General features: G+C 36.6%; 1 protein-coding gene across 7 annotated transcripts in view; it reads left to right on the top strand.

Moving 5' to 3' along the window:
* The window catches only part of RGS3 (regulator of G protein signaling 3), a 172,270-nt gene that overhangs the window by 59,906 nt on the left and 87,842 nt on the right, over positions 1–24,522 (top strand). For all 7 annotated transcript variants that reach the window (XM_074293639.1, XM_074293638.1, XM_074293641.1 and 4 more), the window contains 4 exons: positions 2,381–2,577; positions 4,680–4,763; positions 10,525–10,636; positions 20,353–20,396. In XM_074293639.1, the coding sequence (XP_074149740.1) occupies positions 2,381–2,577; positions 4,680–4,763; positions 10,525–10,636; positions 20,353–20,396 (437 nt within the window). The remainder of the gene's footprint in view (positions 1–2,380; positions 2,578–4,679; positions 4,764–10,524; positions 10,637–20,352; positions 20,397–24,522) is intronic.

The raw sequence follows: 24,522 nt of genomic DNA, 5'->3' as shown, positions 1-24,522 counted from the left end.
GATATCCACTTCCATCAGAATACATCCTCGTACAGTATCATTGTTGAAGTGTATAATGATCTTCTGGTTCTGCTCGTTTCACTTAGCATCAGTTGATGTAAGTCTCTCCAAGCTTCTCTGTATTCCTCCTGCTGGTCATTTCTTACAGAACAATAATATTCCATAACCTTCATATACCATAGTTTACCCAACCATTCTCCAATTGATGGACATCCATTCATCTTCCAGCTTCTAGCCACTATGAAAAGGGCTGCCACAAACATTTTGGCACATACAGGTCCCTTTCCCTTCTTTAGTATTTCCTTGGGATATAAGCCCAGTAGTAGTATGGCTGGGTCAAAGGGTATGCACATTTTGATAACTTTTTGGGCATAATTCCAGATTGCTCTCCAGAATGGTTGGATTCTTTCACAACTCCACCAACAATGTATCAGTGTCCCAGTTTTCCCACATCCCCTCCAACATTCATCGTTATTTGTTCCTGTCATCTTAGCCAATCTGACAGGTGTGTAATGATATCTCAGAGTTGTCTTAATTTGCATTTCTCTGATCAATAGTGATTTGGAACACTTTCATATGAGTGGAAATAGTTTTAATTTCATCATCTGAAAATTGTCTGTTCATCAGAATTTCATTTTTTAAGAATTTCTAATCCCTCCTGGACTAACTTCCCCAAGAAGATTTTTTTTTTTTTGGTCCATTTTATCCCCATCTGTTTTTTCTTTGGACACTTTGAAATCTGTTCTCTCAAAATCTAGTGTATATGTGAGATTATCCTTTCTTTGGCCAGAAACCCTGAGGATCTTCTCCTCCCAGATTCATTCACTCATTTATTTACTTAGATTTTTTTTTTTTTTCTTTTGGATGAGGTGAAAGAGAGAATCTTTGCCTCTTTTGTTACCTAGCCTTAATTACTGAATGATGTGGCCTCAGTTAAATTGAGAGCTGTTGAAAAAACCTTAGTCTAAAAAGGCCAAGGTTTTCCTTTGGATCCAGGGCCATCTCCAGGCATCTTATCTACATCTTGCCATAGGGATTCAGATGTCTCTGAAAGTGAGGCAGGTGACTTTGCACAGCCTCCCTCAAGTTAAATCCAATTCACTTGCGTGTCATATCACCTTCCTGATGTCATGGTCCTCTGAAAAAAGGACAAACAACTACAATCACAACCTGGATTTCCTATTCTCTATCACAAATTTTAAGGAGTGGTTAGTTTCTTTTCAGGTGTTGATTACTTCTACTTTAGCAACCGGCTTGTTAATTAGAGCTACATTCAAAATAGGTATTTCTTTTGTTGATTACTCTAAACTTTTTTGTATGAAATTATTACTTACTTTAGCAAGTCAAGAAATCATTTGCTTTTGGCAGAGATAACTGGATAATTGAAGTTCAGCAGACATCTGGATAATTGAAGTTTCCTATCACTTCTAGATCAGGCTTCTATGTCAAGCTTGTGATCTATTTCTTGAACTCCTCATTTATGCCTTTTTCTTGTCTACGAGGTCTGTGGGAAGCTCAAAGCTCAAATGACAATATCACTTTTGTTTATGTCTCTGCTGATTTCCATTCAAATGATCTTTGATCTTCATTATGCTTCCTCTGCGGTTCATAGTTTTTCTCACAAGTCTTACCACTTTTTAAAATTTTTTCCCCTTCAGTTACATGTAAAGATAGTCTTTTAACATTTAAAAAAATCTTGAATTCCAAATTTTATTTCTCCCTCCTTTACCTTCCTCCTTTCTGAGATGATAAGCAATTTGATATAGATTATATGTATTTCATCATACAAAACATTTTGCTATATTAGTCATGTTGTAAAAGAAGACTTAGGCTTAAAGGGAAAAAATACAGAAAGTGAAAAATAGTATACTGCAATCTGCATTCAGATCTTTCTCTGTAAAAATTGTTTCTCAGCTTTCTGTTTCTCTTAGTTGCATTGGGATTTTTTGTGCAAAAAATTTTAAATTTAATGTAATCAAAACTATCAGTTTTGCATTTCATAATGTTCTCTATCTCTTGTTTGGCCATAAATTCCTCCCTTTTGTAAATATTTGTAAACAAGCTATTTCTTGTTCTCCTAATTAGCTTATGCTACCACTCTTATTTTGTACCTATTTCAGCTTTATCTTGATATAGGACAAGCTATCTTCTTAACATACAAAGTTAATTCATTCCCCCTCCCTTTGTCCTTTTTCTTTTGAATAGGACACACCATCTTTCCAGACCCATATTCCTCTCATGGTTCTCATCTTAATAGGTCTAAGCATCAAATTTGCTTTTGTTATGATCTCTAGTTCACTTTGTTATCCATACTTTGTGAATTTGTGTATTGAATCTTAGATTTCAGATCCTTCTATTTGTTCCCTCTTTGTTCCTGCAGATACAGGGAACACTAGCAAAGGAAAATCCCACACAGGCCTGGGGAAGAAATCCAGACTGATGAAGACAGTGCAGACTGTAAAAGGCTGTGGTAACTACCAGAACTGTACCATCATGAAGCCCCACAGCCCACACTCAAGCTATGGCACCTATGTGACACTGGCTCCCAAAGTCCTGGTCTTTCCCGTTTTCGTACAGGTGAGATGGTGGCTCCCGGAGGAATGGTGTGGTCAGTCTGGAAGTTTGGTCTGAATTGTCTCTGAGAATTCCATTTTGAAAAAAATGAAATCATGGGGTAAGGCTATAATAACTAGTGAGTGAGGATTCTGCACTGGACTGGGTACTCCCATCCAAATACCCTCAAAGATTTCAAGTACCTTATGGGAATAAAGTAAATTTTTTCTTTATTGAATTGCTCATATTATTGGGTGTAGGGAAAGAGGCAAGAGGTATTAGGTGGGGAGAATAGGACTTTGATTGGCCAAGGGAAAACTTATCTTATCTGTTTTGCCTGATGTACATGTAGGTCCTTTTCTTTTTTTATGATCTCTTTGGGAGATCTGTTTCTGCATGTCTTTTTTTAAAGCCTAGATATCTGAACCAGGTTGGAAATGCAGTTACTACTGATGGGCAGAATCCCATTGCTGATCAGCATAGGAGCTTTATCTTGCTCAGTTTCTGACTTGGGCCAGTGGGCCAGATGAATCTGGGAACTCATTTTCCTGGTATCAGACTTAGGGCAGACACTTGATGAGCCTAGCCCCGTCTAATTTAGGGATCTTTCAAGGCATTCACCAGCCTTAGCAGGGATTGCTGGTGTGCACTAACATGTGTGGCTTCTATTCCTCTTCTCTGGGGATTTTTATTTTTGTCCAGCAATTGTATTTAAGGCAGAGTATAATTTCATGCCGATTTGGGAGCCAGTTCTTCCTTATGTTTCTCATTGTAAATATTAAAGGTTCTCATTCCTCTGGCTTCTGTGTTGAGCACGAGTAATTTGTCTTTTAGAAATTACTGAGTAGGAGCCTTGAGATCTTTCATAATGTGATTCCTACTTTGCTCTTCTCATTTGATCTGATCCCCCGGCTTTGCACTTTATGATTAAATTTGTCTTACATGGGTTCTAGCCATTTTCCTTAGACATTGTTAGATTGCAGTCTTACTTGCTCTTGTCCCTGACTGAGATTTCTCCAGGCCCATTGGTTATCTATTTTGGAGCCAGTACTGTCCAATACACCTTAGCATGCAAACACATTTTGACAGCATATAGTCTATATCTGTCCATGAGGCTTTATCAGCCTCAAATATGTCTTTATATATGTCTGAATGCTCTTTTTTTCATTTCTATATGTCTGTTTCAATATACTGACGTATCTGTTTTAGACTGGAAGATATAAATGTGTTAGGGTTAACCCATGTTTTTCTTTAAGAATCTCGCCCCAGTAGTAAGCATCCAATGATGAGCCTCAATAAATATTGCTATATGAGTATGAAAACATATATTGTCCCTATCATATGTAGCTTCATTTGGGCTGGATAAAGAAGAGGACTTAAGAGGAGACATGGTGGGGAAATATGATAGCTGTTGGTTAGCACAGTGATGCATTGACCTAGAGGGCTGAGAATGCTCTGGGAAGTTCTGTGAGAATCAATCAGTTTGATCAAGAAAGTGCAGGGGCTACAAGAAAGGGCTTTTTGGATGAAAGCCAGTAACTAGTGGAGTAAGAATCTGTTGGGTTTGTGATCAGGAGATGTGAGGATAAAAGAACCCAGTAGGTATTACACACTGCCAGCAGTCAATTTGTGGAAGGAGCTAATCTGACTCCCAGAGAGATCCTCATTGTGATTCTCCCTGGGGTGAAGAGGGTAGGAATGTGTGTGGCATGAAGCCATTGATGGTGTCTCTGGCAAAGCAGCGGGCAGGCTATGGGAAGGGGCTGGACCTCAAAAGGACCCACGCTGTGTGGTTTTGCTTCCTGCCCAAAGAAAGCAGCCTCATTAGAGTTGCCTCTGGGCTGTCTGTCAGACTGCTTCCCACGAGGACAGTGGTTATATTTTTTCCTCTCTTTTGAGACTATGTAAGTGTTAAGCACAAGTGGGTGGTTTCTCCCCTCTTCCGTTCCAGCCAACTGGTCAGCAAGCTTTCCTCCTGATAAGAATTGAGTCCCCAGGTGGTTCAGCTGGTTCATATCTTTCCCAGGCCCCTGTGGGGCAATCTGACCCTGGGATTCCCTTCTCCCCCAGTCCCATTGGAACTCTTCATCCCTATCCTGTGAGTTCAACCTCTACTTTGTTTTCAGCCTCTAGATCTCTGTAACACAGCTCGGACTCTGCTGCTGGCTGAGGAGCTTCTGCTTTATGAGGGGAGAAACAAAACTTCCAAGGTAAGGTACTTAAGTGAGTTCTCAATTGTTCTTATAAACCATTGAGGTGCCTGATTTTCCCCCTCATCATTGCTAGACTTGGGGTACCTCCATAGACAGAGAAAAGAGGATAAACTGAGAATGACTCTGTTGAGAGATTTGGAGGAGGGAGAAATCGAAGATATCGATTAATTGAAATGGGGTTTTTAGCTTATGTAGAGAATGGTTATCTAGGCTTCTCTTGTCCATATTAGCACAAATCTAGAATCTGCTCTATATTTGTAGATTGACTTCTGTTGGGCTCTAGTTCTGCCAAGATAAAATTCACTCCACTGTCTATCTCATCCTCCTTAGCTGAATAGTTATTTCTACTTGTTTTACACAATTTTCAGGATTGCTTCCAGCTAACACAATTAGTGATAATTCTCTAAAAAGAAAATCCCTAGAATGCTATTGGGCAAGTGCCCTAGGAAGTTTCATTTCCAGGAGCTTTTTTGGGGAGTTGGAAGTTTTGTGTTTTATTTACCAGTGAATCTAGGACTCATCTAGCCTTTGAGCTACTTTGGCCCCATTACATCATGCATTAAATCTTGAGCTTGACTTTGCTGCTGGACCAATTAGGTTTTCATCCCTGGAATTAGAGATAGACTTTAGTCATACTTTCTTTTGTGAAGGGAGGCTATTATTTTGTGTATTTCCTTTGGTGTCATTCAGGTGAAAATAGATTAAGAAAAAACAAAATGAAATAGCCTATTCATTCAAATGAATCCTCTCAGATTAGCCATTTTGGAAAATATTCATCCCAATAATGAATTTCATTAGAACATTTTGGGCACTTCTCTTTAGGAATGGCTTTTATGGTCTGAAGAACACTATTTTGAATGCCTTCAGTGAAAAAATCTTTGACTATAGATTTGATTTTTGGAAGTGATCTTAAGCTAAGGCTTCAGTTTCCTCATTTTAAAAGTGATGAAAATGGATTAGATAAAACTGGGCATTGAACTAGATAATCTCTAAGGTACTTATCATCTCTAATATTCTGGGTTTTTTTTAAAAATTCATTTGGAGCTGATTTTAGTGAATGATGTCAGATTAGAATGGGTTGTATTGTTTTAATTTTTTAAATGGTATTTTTTCAAATTATGTGTATAAAGAATCATTTTTTACAAGATTTTGAGTTTCACATTTTTCACCCTCCCTTTCTTTTAGCCCCCCCTCCCTGAGAAGACAGACAGTCTATATTAGTCTTAAAAATGAGGTGTGACAAGCTTACAGTATCCAAAGCAGAAGTATAGAAATATTTGAAAAAAAAAAAACTGGCTGTCACTGTACATTTTTTCTCCAACTTCTGGGTAATTACTTTGAAGGACAGCATTTATTGGAATGTATAAGCTGTATATAGAATCAGTAGAAAAAGAGCTGGTCTTGAAGCTAGGAAAATCTGAGTTCAAGTCCCATCCCTGACACATAATTGGCTAGTTATGTGATCCTGAGCAACTCATTTAACTTCTCAGTTCTCTGGTGTCAAACTCAAATAGTAGTCCGGGTTATTAAGCCAACATGAGGATTCCAGCTCACTCACATTTTAGTCTGGTTTGGGAGCAGAGGTGTCGGATACTTCCGCTCTAAGTAACTATGACCATAAGTTACAGAGGAGCTGCTGACTTGAAATGATAAAAGGAGTCTTTTTCATCTTGTAGTTCCTTATACCAAAAAAATCTCAGGTTCAGGCCTTTAGTCTGTTAATAAGCATTTATTAAGATCTTATTGTGTACCACAAAGGGAGGCTCTACTGTTGAGGAACTCATATTTTGTTGGGGCAAATAGCACATAAATAAGTAGGTCCCTTCTTACTTATATGTATATATAATATATGATATACATGTATGTATATATGTACATATGTAGATATATGTAGAGTAGATGGAAGGCAGCCACAGAGGGGAATGTAGCAGCATCTTGGGAGAGCAGGAAGGGCCTTTTGCAGAAGGCCAAGGGAGCTAAGAGGCCAAGATGAAGAAGGAGAGTATTCGGTCCTAGAAGACAACCAGTGCAGAGGTATAGAGACAGACCCACGAGATGCAGTCCTTTATAGGAGGAGGGAAGTGAAGCTGAAGAAGACTGAGGAACTAGGAAGTGTTTCAATACTAAGCAGAAGAGTTCATTTTTGCTTCTAGAAGGGGTAGGGAGCTGTTGGAGCTCATTGAGTTGGGGAGTGACATAGTCAGCCCTGAGTTTTAGGATGATCACCTGGGCAGCTGACTTAGGAGGGGCTAGAGAAGAGAGAGACTAGGTCCTGGCAGATCCATCAACAGGTTATATGCAATAGTCCAGACCTGCACCAAAGTGATGAGAGTGTGAGAAGAGAAAAAAGTTTTTTGTTTTTTTTTTTTTAATTTTCTGAAGCAATTGGGGTTAAGTGACTTGTCCAGAGGCACACAGCTAGGAAGTGTTAAGTGTCTGAGGCCAGATTTGAGCTCAGGTCCTCCTGACTTCAGGGCTGGTGCTCAATCTACTGCTTTATCCACTGCGCCATCTAGCTGCCCCCAAAAAGATGTTTTCTGTAAGCAAAAATGAATTAATGTGTAGTAGGGGTGAGAGTCAGGGATGACATTAATATTGTGAGCCTAGGGAACTGGAAGAATGGTGGTGCCCTTAGTCCCATCCTTCTCCTCATCTCTGTGGAATTAGAGCATTTTATTGTTGTCTTTTTTGGTTCAGAATAAAGTCTAACCTTTTCATTTTACAGATGTGGAAATTGAGACTCAGAGAAGGGAAAAGCAGGGTTATATAGTGAGCTAATGTTAGAGATGAGAACTTCAGCCTTTTGGTTCTCATGTCATTACTTTTCGGACCACATTGCCAGTCCCATTACTTTATGGCGATTCCTTTGTTAAGGATTTCTGACAATTTAGCATACTTTCAAAGACTATGGATATACCCAGAGCTTCTCACTCTATTGCCAGTGTCATTTTTTAAAATAATTTTTTTAAAGGCAATGCAGCATTACTCTTAGTTGCTGAGTTATTAAGGCCCCTGTAAAGATTAACTGAGATATAAAAGAAAAAAGTATATGCTTAAAATTGAAAGTAAGAAATATATGGAGCTTATTAATTGGAGAAGTTACAAAATCTAAAATAAAAACGACTTGAGAAAAACTTAAGATAAATTTTTAGATGGTGGATTTGTAGTGAAGGTCAAGAAGAAGGTTGAGATATTCTGGGTGTATCCCTAAGCTTTGAGAACATTCCTTTTGTAGTTATTTATTCTGTCAATAGATGTTTTCTTGATGCAATAGTGGTGGGGGAAAACAAGAAATTGTAGCTCATTGTGATCCTTGGGAAAGGAGACCTTCTTGAGACTTATTTAAAAGTTGCAGTGTTGTGTTTCTTTGTCTTCCTTAGAGGTTGGTACTAGAGTTTGCTTGGTTGAAGTTCTATTATGTCTCTTCCTGGATCTTTTTTTTTTCAGAGGCCCCTTGGTGGGGTTTCAACCAAGACTAGCCAGATGAAAGTGAGATTAAGGAACTGTTAGGACTCTATTTCTACTGTTTCATTCTCTGTCACCATATCTAGATTTTGCCAGCTCTGTCCTTTTCCCTGACCTGACCTTTGGGGAAATTCTTTATTCAGTCCTTAATCACTTCCTGTCTAGACTACACTGTGATTCCTGTTTTAACAATTTTCTTAAAACCATGTTTTTCCAATTTGAGGCTCTGGAGAGTTCATAAACTAATTTTGAGCTCTGTTCATCTCCCTGCTGTCTTTTCTCCATTTGCTGTCCACTTCTGCACTTCTATGACTTTTTTGGCTTGCAGAAGGTGTTTTAATCCTACCCATCACTCACTGCTGCCTATTTGTGGCTTGGATTGAGAGGAGAGAGGAAGGATTGAGGTGTGATATATGTGTGTCTGTGTGTGTTGGATTTTCTTTTTCAAATGTAACTAACCTGGGAAGCTAGGTGGTGCAGTGGATAGACCGCCAGCCCTGAAGTCAGGAGGACTTGAATTCAAATGTGGCTTCAGACACTTTTTTCAGACACTTCCTAACTGTATGACCTTGGGCAAGTTACTTAACCCCAATTGCCTCAGGGGAAAAAGAAAACAGAAAAAACTCTCAAATGTAACCAACCTAATCTCTTGTTTCCACCCCACCTTTCATCCTAAATCCTTTTCTTATATTCATGTGTGTTTTCTTGTCTTTTCATACTCCTTCACTCATGATATTCATTATTTTTTCCACTTCCTCTGCCACCATAGTCTTACAAGTTATAGCCTTATAAAAGGCTATAATCATGTGATTCTTTTGCTGCTGCTAGGTTGGACACAGGTAGGGTGGTATAGATGTAAACACATTGAATTAGAAAACCTAGATTTAAGTCTAAGCTCTGACTTTCAGTAGTAAAGAAATAGCTACAGATCTTAACCTTGAATTCATGGTCTAGAAGCACCTATGAATAGAGTTTTAGTGGGTCTGTGAACTTGGAAGGGGTAGAAATGAAATGTTTACTTTTACTAGTTTCTAATTGAAATTTAGCATTTCTTCCAATTATGAATGCAGGCAATGAACATTATTCTGAGAAAGGGCTTGTAGCTATCACTAGTCAGCCTAAGGAGAATAGGACTCAAAAAAGATTAAGAAGTAAAAGTAAAAAAGTAAAGATTAATGTGGTAGAGAACTAGGATGTTAGAGTAGAGTAGAGTCTCTAGAAGATCAAGTACTAGAAGGGCAGAGTCTTACACAGCGATGAGTAATGCTTTCATTTCAGGATCTCAGGTTAGTTACATTTTGTTGCTTTTTGGCCAAAGAAGAAAAGGTCATATGCAGCCTAATCTTGCATATGGCTGGTAAAGTGACTTTCAGAATGTGGAAATAGGAAATTAAATCTTTCAAAAATGATTAATAAGAAAGAACCATCAAATAAATACAGTGCTGAGTCAGTTTAATTGTGATGTAATTTGAGTGCTGATTTTTGAAGTGAACATTACAAAAAGAAACTATATAAGTGATATGCATGTTTTTGTTAGACTAAATAATTGAAATGGCAGTCAGAGACCTAAGATAGTGGAAAGTACATTGTACCAGTTCTGGATAGTCCTGGGGATTCCAGGTCTGTGGAGACATAGCTGGGTGATCTCCTTGAACTTCCGTTTCATTGTCTGTAAAAATAGAGCTAATACCTTCTCTTCTGCCTTTTCTTATAGGGTTATTGGAAAATCAAATGAGATGATGTATATGAAAGAGTGTCGCAGATTAAAAAGAGATGCACACATATAGTAGATGAATACCATTGCTTTTCTAGAAGTGTTCTTGAATGAATGCTAGTTAAAATTGTTTCTGAGAGACTTCTGGCTTAGCTCTAGATGGCATAGATCAAAATAAAAGATAATAGTAAAGATCCTTTAGTGCAGTTCTTTTGATACTCTTGTCACTCAGCTGGAGGAATTTGGTTGTCATGGCAATGGACATGGTTATCAGAAGAGAAGAAATGACCTGGTAAAAGGCCTGAAATTAGGGGAGATTGTTCAATCAGATGAAACAAATCTAGTAAGTCACATTATGATTTTTAGTCATTCTTCTATTCAATAAGTTAGTAATTCAGTCAGCCCACATGAAATGCCTACTGTGTTCAGAATACTGTATGAGGTACTGAAGGTATACAAAATTTATATAAGACTCAGTTCCTGTCCTCATAACTAAGAAGGCCTTCTGAGATTTTGCTTATTGGCAAGTGCTTTCCACAGTTCTTCATCTTATCCTCTGTGGTTCTTTTCCTTACTCAGGTGACATTATTTGTGTATTCTGATCTATTGCTCTTCACTAAGGAGGATGAGCCAGGACGATGCAATGTCCTAAGGAATCCACTGTACCTCCAGAGTATAAAACTGCAGGAAGGTAAGTGTGGGAGAAGTCCTCCTCTACTTTTCTTTTCTCTTTTTCTTCTCCCAGGGAGCATTGTTGCACCAATGAATACAAAATTTAGTTTGGGCCACTTGGGTCTGTCTTCCTAGTACACACTGGTAACTGTCAATAGTGCAGTTTACAATTCTCAAACTGGATGATTCATCATTTCATTTTGTTTTACACCAGCTTCCCTTTATACTTGCCCATTTACCTACTCTGCCCCACCTTCCCTTGAACTTTGTTGAGTGGTTTCTAATAAGAGGAGTGACTGTAGAAGAGAAGAAGAGAGGGAAAAGAAGCTATGGCTTGTTCTTCTGTGGGCATATCCCGTGGTTCATAGTAGAAAGGGGAGAGGTGAAGAGAAGGAAGAAATGGAGGAGAGTTAAAGGTGGGGAGAGAGAAAAACAGAGAAAGAGGGGAATGAGATGTGAGGGTGTGAGACTGTGAAAAGGGTATTAAGTTCAAACTTTCCATCATATATATTTCTATAATCTGGGTACTTGGATCCAGCTGGGAATATCTTTTGAGTTTAGTTTGGCATCTGAGGTCTCTGCTGTAAAGAGGCTTGATTTCCTCTTTCAAATTATTTAAAAGAAAAAAAAAACACCTAAAACCAACAAACTTGTTTGTATAAAAGTGGCAAGAGATGGGAGGAAAATATTATCAAGTTAAAATAATTTTGTTTTGATGGCTGTTGCTACAGGAAAACTTCCCGGATATTTGTTAGCTTATCCTGTGTAGTTGTTGATTGAGTTTTTTGTTTTTTTTTTTTTTTGCTCCTTAGCTATCCAGTCAATGTATAAAAAATCTACTTATATTTCTTTGAAAGAAAGTAGTCTTTCCTCCTCCCTTGACTTTCTTCTGCCTATTGTCCCAAGCATCTAGGTAGTACCTATCACTGCTTTTGGTATTCCTTGAAGAATATAATCTTTTCTTTTAATCTCTGAGATTTAACGGAAGGAAAAGTTGCATTGTATCTGGAATAGACATTCCTCCCCTTTCTTGGCCACGATTCCCATCACTTCATTCAGTCTCTCAAATTCTAAATAACCAAATACAGGTGCTGTCTTGTCCAGAGAACTTTTAGCTTTGTTGATTTCTAAGACATAAGTGAACCATGGTATCAGGGAGGTGATGCCATGTCATGCGAGTGAATTGGATTTAAGTGAGGGAAAGCTGTGAAAAGTCACCAGCTTCACTTCTTTTGGACATTTTTTTCCTTCTTTGATTATTTTGTAAAGTACTATGACACTACGACACCAATATTTGCTCACAGATTGTAACTATCTTTCATAGAGTCTGAGTCAGTTATTCAAGAATTAATTGTCTAAAGCCAAAGAGTTTCTTCTCCTAGCAAAGCTCTTTCTACACATTTTCTTGTATCCTTTCTCTACCCCATCTCATTTCTTTCTTGGAGAAATCAGTTTCTTTTCTGGTCTCTACATTAGGAAGAAAGAAACTTTGGCACAAATAGTTTGGCACAAATGGTAGGACTAGGAATGAGTCTTTGCCTACTCATTTAGCATTGTCATTAAATTCAGACATAGTACAATTGTTGTTGTTTAATGAGGTAGTTATGTTTGTGACTTGCCCAGAATCACACAGCTAGTGTCAAGTGTTTGAGCTAAATTTGAACTCAGATCATCCTGACTTCAGGGTCAGTGCTTTTATCTACTGTGCCACTTGGTTGCCCCTATCTATAATAGGTTTTAAAAATTGTTTTTATTTTTATTTTTTGTTACCTTTTGAGTTCTGAATTATCTTTCTTCAACCCCACATTAGAGAAGACCAGTATTTGATTTGGATATACATATGTAGAACCATACAAAATGTACTTGGCTCATAACAGTTCTTTCTTTGGAGGGGAAAGCATTTCATAAGTCCTTCACAGTTGATTTGAATAATCATATGTTCATATTCAAATTGTGATAAAATTTGATAATTCTCAAAACTAGTCATTCACAGTTACTCTCTGAATAATATTAGTGCTACAGTATACAGTATTTTTTTGGTTTTTTTTGCTTCACTCTGCACTATTTCATGCAAGTCTTTCCATGATTTTCTAAAACCAATCTGCTCATTTTTTCTCAGAGCACACAAAGAGGCCATCTTCACTTGTCTTGATCTATATCTTGACACTGGACCTAATTGGCTCCAGAGGGAAAAGTGAGGCTGGTTACCTTGCTCAGTCCTCCCTCCCTGAAATGCTGTTCACAGACACGGCCATGGGATCATCTCTCTGGTGCCATGGTCCTCTTAGAGAATAAAGGACGAACAACAACATCAGTATTCTATTACAATCATATACTACAACTTATACAACCACTTCCCAATTTATGGGTATCTTCTCAATTCCTGTTCTTTGCCACCACAAAGAGAGCTACTGCAAATATTTTGAAACACATAGATTATTTTCCTTTTTCTCTAATTACTTTAGAAAACAGATCTAATAGTTATTGCTGGGTCAGAGTCTATGCAGTTTTATAACGTAATTCCATATTGCTCTCCAAAGGGATTAAATTGGTTCACAATTCCACTGACAGTATATTAGATTACTAATTTTTCCATATCCCCTCCAGCATTATCATTTTAGCTAATTTAATAGATTGAGATGACAGTTGAGAGTTATTTTAATGTATATTTCTCTATATTTCTGATTTAGTGCATTTAAAAATATAATTATATGACCTTTGATTTCTTCCAAAAACTGCCTGTACATATCCTTTGACTATTATATTAATTGGGGAGTGACTCAAATTCTTGTAAATTTGACATAATTCTCTATGTATTTTAGAGATAAGATCTTTATCTGAGAAACTGGCTATAAATTCCCCCTACCCCTCAATTTTCTGGTTTCCTTTTAATCTTGGCTACATTGGTTTTATTTGTACAAAACCTTTTTAATTTAATGTAATTGGAGTTATCCTTTTTACTTCCCACAAGGTCTATCTTTTATTTATTCATAATTTTTTTCTTATCCATAAATTTGATAGGTAGTAGATTCCATGCTCTTCTAATTTATTTATGATATCTTTATGTCTAACTCATGTATCATTTTGACCATATTTTGATAAATGTTATAAGATATCAGGCTATTCCTGGTTTCTGCTAAACTGTTTTCTGGTTTTCCCAAAATTTTTTTAAAACCAAATAGTGAGTTCTTATTCCCAAACTTAGATCTTTGTGTTTATCAAAGTAATGAAGTCACTATCATCATTTATACCATTCTGTTTCTTAGCCAGTACCAGATAGTTTTGATAATTACCACCTTATGATACAGTTTAAGATCTGGTACTGCTTTACTCCCAGGTATTTTAATATTGTCTATGGTTATTTTAAATGAAATATCTCATCTCTTCTTGAAAGGGCTTTTTGTGAATGATATATAGAAATGCTGATGATTTAAATAAGTTTATTTTATATCCTGATACTTTGCCCAGATTAATTTTTTCAAATAAAATTTTAGTTGAATTTCTATTTTCTAAGTATACTTCATTTTGCCTACAAAGAGATGATCTTATTGCTTTCATTGCTTATTCTGATTCCTTCAATTTCTTTTTCTTTTCTTAATGGTAGGCTAGCATTTTTTAGTACAAAACTGAATAATATTGGTGATAATAGGCAACCTTGTTTCACTCTTATTGAAGAGGCTTCTAACTTTATCTATGCCTGCTGATGGTTTTATATAGATGCAGCTTGTCATTTTAAGGAAAAATCCACTTATATCTATGTTTTTAATAGGAATGAGTATTGTATTTTGCAAAAGCTTTTTCTGACTCTGTTGATATAATCATATGATTTTTGTTGATTTGATTATTAGTATAATCAATTATGTTAATAGTTTTCCTGATATTGAACCAAACCTGCATTACTGGTTTAAATCCCACTTGGTCACAATGTATAATCTTTGTGCTATATTGATATAGACTTTTAGCTAGTATTTTATTTAGGATTTTTGCATTAGTATTCATTAGGAAAATTGATCTATAATTTTCTTTCTCTGTTTTTGTTTTTCCTGGTTTAGGTAGCAGCATCATATTTGTTTCATAAAAGGAATTTGGTATGATTCCTTCTTTGACTATTATTCCAAATAATTTATTTAATAATGTAATTAGTTGATCTTTAAATGTTTGGTAGAATTCACTTGTAAATCTATCTGATCCTGATTTTTTTTCTTAGGAATCTCATTTATGGCCTTTTCAATTTGTTTTTTTAAAATAAGTTTATTTAGATATTCTATTTCCTCTTCTGTTAATATGGGCAGTTTATATTTTTGTAAGTATTCTTCCATTTCATTTAAGTTGTTAAATTTATTGTCATGTAATTGGACAAAATAGCTCTAAGATTGCTTTAATTTTTGTTAGTAGAGTTTTCATACTTTCTGTTTTTGATATGGTATAATAATTGTTTATTAAGTAGACATTGAATTGGAATTGTAAAAGAACCTATCTGCAATATAGGACAATTATCAGTTGTCTTAGTAGTTTCTAACTAGGTGTTGATCCTTGCTGCAGAATAAGAGTTGGATATTAAGACAGAATGACAAACTGTTCTTGATATATCATGCATACCCCAGAGCTGAGAGGGACACAATTAACTACTGAAAGGATGCAGAGAACTCTCTAGTTCTAGGCCTTTAACCTCTCCCTTTGGAGTCCATGTAGTTCATGTAGGAGGAGAAGAGAAGAAAGGAATTGGAGTTTCTTTTATTGAGACTTTTGTACTGGTAATTGAATTGGTGAGGCATTTTGGGTATTCTGTGTTCAAAGAGCAAGTAATGACCAGTGTGGGAGCTTGATTAGTACAAATATGACAAATGTTAAATTCAAGAAACTCAATCCTACACCTGGAACTTCTGGATTTCAAGAATGTATCATAGTGGTATTAATTTTGTTTGTAGGTTACAGAGCTGAACCCATTTGACATACTTTATCTCCCAGCCTTATTCCCATCCTTTTAGCTAATAGCATGTAGGAGTAGAATTATTTAGAAATTGGTCAGATCTGCACTAGGACAGGGGTATAAGTTGTAGATGGAAGTTTCAACTTGGTTCACTTCTATGATCTCTCTTTAAAAAGGACTTATTTTGTAAAAGCTGAGTGGGCCAATGTAAGTTCAGTGATAGCTACTTAATATTCTTTTTAGTCTTTAGGGCTAAAATTGGGTTCAAGCTGAGTATGGAGGTATTAAGTTATAAAAACTATCAGTGGAATATCTGGCAATTATATACCCCATAAGTACTGGGGGTGAAAGGGAGAGGCCAGAAGGTTTCACACATTCATGATGGAAGAAACACCTTCTGAGAGAGGTTTCATTTCCTTCACTATTCTAAGTAAATTCAAGTGACCTTTGCATGTATAACTTCTTTTTTTGGTTAGAGACCACTTCCTTTTCCTATAGGTGAAGGTAGGTAGAGGTAAGGCTCAGGGGGCTACTTGATTCAATCTATAATATGAAGTTGGAGGAATAAACTTGAGTATTTTAGAGCATGAAGTGTGGTGTGTATGTGTGTTTGTGCACACATGTGCATGCTCTCACACAATAGATTAGATCTTAACATGGTTGTGTTTGATAAAGAATCCTTCCCCACATCAGTCTTTCATTTATCAAACACTAGAAAAGTGCCTCTTAGAGGGATAGGGAGTAATTAAAAGCTGAGGAAATGACTTGATGATACTAAACATTTATGTAGCACTTAATAGTTATATTTCTCATTTTGCTCTTCAGTCTTTGGTCAGTATCACTGCCTCTCCCTTCTCTACATCTCCTGAGACTGGTGAAATAAGTCTAGAGACACTAAAGTTCACTCACCTCATTTCCTGAAAATCAAGAAGGAGAATCGGGAACCAAGCTCTCAAGTTCCAATATCCTCCTCCTCCTCCTTGCTCCATTTCACCACAGATGCTGTTGTGTACCCTGCAGAGACTTAGGAGATGATTTCCTAATACAGAGCTGTTGGGATATCATGCAGGCAAAAACAACCATTGGTAGAATTGTTCCTTGATTTAATATTGCTCAAAACTAGATATTTTCCTTCATCTCTCTTTTTTCCAGTTCAGTTCATGTTTTAAAAAATGTTTTATTTTGTACTATTTTTGCACTATTTGCACAATTTATTTTGCAATGAGCACCAAATAAAATGGGCTGTTGCATGTACGTGGTAGAACAGAAGAGAATTGTACTTGAAACTGAGGATATTTCATACCTCTTATTTTGCTTTGTGTTTTCTGACCTTTCCATTCTCTGCATTTTTTTAAAGGTGCCTCAGACCTTCTTTTTTTTTTTTTTTTTTTTTTGATACTCTGTCCCCATTCCCTCTTACCTTTACAACCTGTTTCCTTCCTTAAAGAAAAAGAAAGCCCTTCTTACAAATACACATGGTCAAAGAAAACATTTCTACTTTGGCTTTGAGTTAGTTAGCATTTTTTTGAGTTTGAGTTAGCATCTTGGTCCTCTCAATTTAGAGAGCAAATTGTAGTCTTATCTAATTGGGAATCCTATTAGATATTGGGGATCCTATTCCTATTGGGAATTGTGGTTGATCATTGATTGCATTGATCAGAGTCCTTAAGTCTTCCAAAGTCGCTTTTCTTTAACATATTGTTGTTACCCTATAAATTGTTCTCCTAACTTCACTTTACCTCAGTCCATTTTAAATTCAATTAAACAAATATTCACTAATTTTGTGCCAGGCACCAAGTTCAGATCTGGGGATTCAAACATAAAAGGAAATATTTTTGACGACCTGGTAATTTGCCAATTTATTTCCTTCCATAGAATCCTCTTTTGGAACAAAGAAAAACAGTTAACAAAATAACTGCCATAGGTGGCAAGTAAAATATTTGTTTCCGTAATTATAAGTCTCTTCCCCAAGATGGAGAAAATGTGTTCCAGTATCTGTTCTCTGGGTTTTAGGATTAGTCTTTGAAACAAATCTGAGTTTGATTGACTTGTATTGGCATTTTTATTTCATTGGGGACATTCTTTTGGTTCTACTTTTTTTTTTTTCCCCTCTTCCTCACTTCATTCGTAACAGTTTTTCTGTTTGTTTTTTTCCTCTTCATCACTTCATCGATAGCAGTTTTTCTGTTTCTTTTGACTTTCTCATCTTTGAGATTGCTTCCTGTGCAAAATTTATTACATTTGTATGCCACAATTTGTTCAGCCATTCCCTCATCAGTGGGCACCTTGCTGCTGCTCCTATCTTGTTTTATATGAAAGACCTTGCTTTTACCTCCTTGGTGTATTAGTCCAATAGTGGAATTACAAGGTCAAATTATTCATCTGTTTTAAAAAATATTTAACACTATACAGTAAAGATGATGAATACCACACCCAGTCTCTTTGTAAAGAAGTTCCAGTATAATTCCTAAGGACAGATGCAAAGAATGGAGCTTTTCTTTCTACTGGAAGGGAGGAGTGAGAGGGAAAGGAAACCCAGTGACCAAAAGTTTTAGTGGAGATATTTGGCTAATTGTTTTTCTGCTAAGTATACTTAGCCCTGCTGGCTATCTGGAGGCGCTTGCTCTTTCAGATTGACTACTTTAAGGGGGAATCTGCAGGAGAGTTAAAAGCATATGGGGCTTGATTGACCTTTGAACCATTTGTTACTTTGGTCTTCACTAGCATTAGTCCAACCTTTCTGTCTCACTTGGCAAGGACTTTCTCCTGGACTTCTACTCAGAAGTACTGAGCAGTACTGTAATGGGAACAGGCGGAGAGTTGGTTCTAACAATTGAGACATCTCCGGTTTTCAGAGAGCCATTGTGACGTTTCCTGTCTCTGCAGTGCTCTACACCAGTTGCTGGAGCAAATCTGTCTCACAATGCACTGTGTTCCTGTCTCTAAAGCCTGACTGAGCTGACCCATGTTTCCCTGCCCCCACTTTTTCTGTTCCCCCTCCCCAATGTTGCTTCTTTGAATGGAGCTTCTATTCTCTTAGGACAGGGCTGGGAAATTTCCAGCTGTTACTTTGGGGCTCCACCCATGGGGGAATGTGTGTTAAGGGGGGAGAAGGGGCTCAAGCCTGGGAACTTGGCTCAAGTTCCAACCTCTGGGAATCTCTGAGGTGTAGCACCTATTACTTTGCCCATTTCTCTGTCTCCTTCCAAGATTGTGTACTTTTCTGGGGTGAGGGTAACAGACAAGTCATCCTCTTTAATAAGTTTTCAAAAATCCTTTTGTCTAACTGTTATATAATACTAATGTACAACTCATTTATATAGCACTTTTAAGATTTAAAAAAATTTTCCCTTACAACTGTTTGTATTATTGTCTTTGTTTTACAGTAGAAGAAAATAAGATCCTTAGAAGTTGTAATTTGCAACTTCTTTACATAGTATCATTACATAGTAAGCATCTGACGTAATATTTGAACACAGATTCAAACCAAAGCTCACTGGCTCCTGACTCAAAGCTGGTGCCCTTTCCATTATACCATATTTTCTCTCCTGTGTTAGATCTAGTGATGAAAACGAAAGACAAGACATAGTCCTGCCCTCAAGATCACTATTGGCTGATTGTGTCCTGTTGGAGACATAAGGCAAAAGCATATTAAAATAAATTTTAAAAACCAGGGAAGCTAATATGTGAGATGCAAGAGTGTCATGGTATTTTACAAGAAAAAACAACACATTGTGATTAGGAAAGGTTTCACAGAAATGAGATTTGAATTGAGTTTTGAAGGGTGATTAGACTTTGATAGAGAAGAGACACAGTGTACAAAGAAAAGGTGAAGCAAAGGCAGGAAGACCACCCCGGGAGAGTGAAGAGATCAGTCTGCATGGAGTTAAGAGTTTCTGTAAAAAGCTAGGGACCAGATTATGAAGGGCCTTGGATCCTATTCCAAATACAGACTTATTAAAGGTTTTTGAATCATTCTTCCATGAGAGTCAGTAGTGTCAGAAAGGTAGTTCACTAATTTACAGTTGGGTATATCTCTACAAATTGTGACTAATATTCTGCATAAGACAATTCTTTTTGGTGGGCCAGCACATTCAGGAAATTGAATGACAGTTCAGAAAGCTGTTAAAATTGAATCAGAATGAAAGGAATTAGCTCTTCTCAAATGGCATTTTAATCTTTCCCTAAAAATTTATGCCCCTCCATTCTCTAGAATTATTTTTGTCAAAAGAAGAGGATCTTTTTTGAGTTCAGGACACCCTCTCTCCCTTGGCCAGGCCTGTTGCCACCTTGACATGTTCCACTATGTCAGCTCTCCTTTTCTTGGATTTCATTTTTACCCTGTCTTAATGGGTAGTCTCAGGTCTGGTATATGTGTTCCTGTTGTCTCCAAAGAGTTACTTTATGATCTTTAGTTTATCTTGGCTCTTATTTAATTTTTAAATCAGACCCTTACATCTGGATGTCTTAATAGCCATTCTCTGCTCTCTGTAGTTGCCTTTTCTGTTTCTTTTTTCCTCTCTTACTTATAATATCCTTTGTCTTCCTTTTGGTTTTTCTTTTTTTGACCAAATTATGTCATTTTAGTTTTTGGGGTTGTGGGTAATGCATGTTGGAGTGGTGTAGTTCATTTGGCACTCATAGTGCTATTCCTCTGAAAATCTGGGCAACTGAAAGTTATATATACCATAGGCACACAGGAAGAATGCTGCCTATTGTAGGCTGTGGGATGTTGTTGCCTTAAGGAAAAATAGTAGCATCCGTAAGTGGCATCTAATGTAGGACTTTTTTTTTCCCCTCTAAAGGTTTGTCAGAAGACTTGAAATTCTGTGTACTCTATTTGGCAGAGGTAAGTATTTTTTATTTGGAGGTTATTCTCTTGAGCAACAGTAGAGCCCTTTGTTCTTCAATGATGGTGGGGTGGGCCGTGCCTTTGATTTGCAGGGTCTTAGTCAGACCCATTAGTTATGCAATTATAGCATGTTTATGAGGCAGTATGGTTCAGTGGAAAAGGAACTAAATGTAGAACAAGAGATAGAAGTTTGAATCCCAGTGGTGACCTACCTTTGTGACATTCACAGATAAGTCTCTCCCTTTTTGGAGCTTTTGGGTTTGTTTTTTTGACTTGTAAAGTTGGGATAATAATGCTTCCACTAACTCAAAGGTTGGGTGAAAAGCATTTTGGAAACATAAAAAGAATGGTAGAAATGTGATTCTGAGTAAGATGTTTAACCTCTGTGGCCTCAGTTTTTGTATTTTTTTTTTTTTTAAGAAAGGCATAATAATTTTTGTCTTTGTCTTCCTAGTAGAAGTGATAATAGGATAAAAATGATAATAGATGTGAAATTATTTCAAAACTCTAATGATGTTCAGCTATAAGGACAGAATAGTGCCAAGTACACAGTAAGTGTTTAATAAATACTTGATTTATTGGACTTGATTTATATTGTTTTTAGTTTTTAGTTAATTGGATAGTTTTGGATTCTATCAAGCATGTATGACTGAGCAAATAATTTCACTTCTCTTGCTGTCATTTTCTGCTTCTGTAAAAGAAAGGACTTCAACTAGATAATCTCCAAGGTCCCTTTAAAGATGATAATAATATAGTAATAATAATTATTATAGCTAGCTTTAATGTAGGGCCTTGTGGTTTACAAAGTACTTTTTGTATGTTATTTCATTTGATTCTGACAACAGAGCTATGAGGTAGATCCTATTATTATCCCCATTTTATTGGCAAGGAAACTGAGGCTGAGAGGGGTTAAATGACTTGAACAGGGTCACATAGCTAGTTTCTGAGGCAGGATTTTAACTTGTGTCTTCCTGACTCCGAGTCCAGTGGTATTCTTTGCACTATGCCTTTTATTTCTAACTGTGCCTTTGAGCTTTAACATCTGTGATTCTAAGAGGAAATGGTTTTAAAGTGAAAAAGGAGAGATTTGGGTCATACCAAAGGGAGTATTTCTTTAATGGCTTGGTAATAGCATTAAAATAGAACAGTGAAGGGAGGGCCTAGATTCTTTCCCTGGAGAGCTTCAAGATAGCCATTCTTCCTGGGTGATTTAGAGAATTACTTTCTTTGAAGTTAGTAGATTTGACTAGATGACCTCTCAAGGTTCCTTCCACCTCTGTGATTCTGTGATTCTAAGTCTCCTGGATAGCATCTACCCAGAGACTCTTAATTTCTTTAATGGTCAGCAAAATTCCATTCTGTTGGACTCAATTTGTTTTTCACAAAGAAAAATACTTTTCCTTGGGTCATTGATCTCTAGGGGCCGGTAGCCTGCCACTCTGGTAATGATTGATGAGTGCATATTAGTTTTGGGCCTTTCTCTTCACTGATATACAGAAAGCATTTTTGCTAATCTGATACAGAAGGATTAGGGATGGAAATTTTGTAGTGATTGAAGAATAATCTCTTTTCTCTTAATGGAATTGTAATTATAATAAAGGGGAAGGGTAGGATGATGGGAAGGAAAAGAGAAAGAGAAAGGGAGAAAAAGAGGAGAGAACTTGGAGAGGGAGTGAAAGAGACAAATACACACACACTATCTCTCTCTCTCTTTTTCTCTTTTTCTCTCTGTCTGTCTGTCTTATATGAGTTGCTTGGGATTTTCCAGAAAGAGTTTCTATTAAGTGAATTACATTGAGAGTCCCACAAATTAGCCTATATAGTAGTTTTAAGTGGCCATACATATTATCATAGAATTACAATTAAGGAATTTTCCTTCTTTTCTTTACCCTCTTGTAATAAATGTGCTGCCAGTGTCTTCTCCTTTAAGGTTACCTTATAATCTACTTTGTGTGTATTTTCTGTGTGTGTATATTATGTACTATATATTAAAAAATATAACACATAATATGCAAATTATATTGCTATAATATTGTATATATTACAAACATAATTGATGTTGATAATTAATATATATTATGTTTACATTGTTTTCTCTGTTAGAATATGAGGTTCTTGAGGGTAGTATTATTTTTTCTTTGAGTCTACATTACTTAGCATAATGCCTGGCATATAGTAGGTATTAATTAAGTGCTTATTGATTAATTTTTTGTAGAAGAAACTGGAAGTTTTATCTGTCAAACAGATAAAATTATGTTTTTCCATTATGGAAATAAATTATTAGATTCTACTTATGTTAGTATGAAGCAAAAATAGTTGTTACCAGTCAAGAAATTGTGTGTTGAAGTCTCCTGAGTGTGCTTTAAGTACCTGTGTCTTGACCTATTGGAGAAATATTTTTTAGCCATCACAAGCCCAGGAGATAAGCAAAATTTTATGCCCAACTTTAGCAGACTATAATATATTGACATTCATTGAAGTTGGCCAGAGAAGCTGTGGTTGGATATTGGGTTCCAACTCAGAGTAAGGTTAGTACTCTTTTAATATATCACTATTGGTGACCTGCAGAGCCATGGCAACAAAATAGACAAAAACAAAAAACAAAAAAAAAAAAACCTCTCCCCTTCCTCAAACAAAAGCAAAAAAACCCCTCCAAACTGACAGTGCTTTAGACTGCAGGAAGGCTGAAAGAATGTTTTGGTCTCTGACAAATACCAGCCATAAGACTAACCCCCTGGGACAATATGCAATGACCAACATTGTTGTTCTGGTTTAAAACATTGTCTCATTTGCTTATTATTAAAGATGGGTCACTCTTAAGCAATTGTGGAAAGAACTGATGAAGTTTAACATATGCTAGAAAGACTGTGAAAAGTAAAAACTGGGAAGCATTATTTTCACTTTTCTGGATATTAAAATTCTGTGTCCATTTCTGGTCACAGCACTTTAAAAAAGACATTCAGAAAATGGACAAAGTCAGAGAAAGAATAAAACTGGGGGGAAAAAAGCACACTGGACATTATAGTCCATGGTGGAATCCTGGCTCTATCTCCTACTTAATATTGTGACCCTAGGTGCTCCTTTCCCTCTCTGGGACTTAAGTTTCTTCACTGGTGAATGAGAGCATTAGACCAGATACTCTCCAATGTCCCTTCTGCATGAAATTGTTTGATTGTATAGAATGCTAAAGAGCTAGTCTTTATGTCCTCAGTCTCACTTGTTGTCTCTTTTTTAATGAAAGAACAAGAGAGAATTAGACTAAATTAAAGGGGACCAGGTGGCACAATGGCTAGAGTACGGAGCCTGAATATCTTCACTAGTTCAAATCTGGCCGCAGACACTGGGTTTGTGACCCTGGGCAGGTCACTAATCCTCTTTTGTCTCAGTTTCCTCACCTGTAAAACGAATTGGAGAAGGAAATGGCAAACCACATCAGTATTTTTGCCAAGAATACCCCAAATGGGTCACAAAGAGTAGGGCATAACTTGAAATTTCTCAACAATGAGTTGTCCATAAAGATGAACTACTATGACTACCAAAGTGATACAATGTGCTCAAAGGAAAAAGTGGGGAAAACACTGCCCTTGGAGTTAGAAAACCCGAACTGGGAGCTTAAGTCCTGGCTTTACCATTTGTTTGTTGTGTGACTCAGTGCCAAGATTTTACAAGCCACCCTTGAGCTTCACTTTTCTCACATGTAAAATGGGCATAAAATTTGCAGTATTTACTTTATAGGTTTGTAAAGCCAATGCTTTATTAACTTGAGGATATGAAGCCTTTTGAGCCCCTGGAAATGAAGAGTAATTGCTCCCTGATGTCTTGGTTTGGTAGAAAGCAGATTCTATCATATTTAGTAGGGGGAAATAAGGCCTTATTCTGGGAGAGAAACTATGCATTGACTGGTGGGCTAACCCTAAAAGGAATTAGGTCCTAATAGGAGTTAGGCTGAAAATGTTTTTAACATTCATTTTTAAAAATTGTGAGTTCCAAATTTTTTCCTTTCCCTTTTCTCTCTCTTCCTGTTTGAGAAGGAAAGCAGTAATATATCACTTATACATGTGAAATCATGTAAAAACATTTTATATTAGCCATGTTACAAAAGAAAACACATAAAAACAAGCGA

This window comes from Sminthopsis crassicaudata, chromosome 2 (genome assembly GCF_048593235.1).
Source record: "Sminthopsis crassicaudata isolate SCR6 chromosome 2, ASM4859323v1, whole genome shotgun sequence".
NCBI lineage: Eukaryota > Metazoa > Chordata > Mammalia > Dasyuromorphia > Dasyuridae > Sminthopsis > Sminthopsis crassicaudata.
The sequence above is the reverse complement of the archived record's forward strand: the minus strand, read 5'-3'. Positions and strand labels throughout refer to the sequence as shown.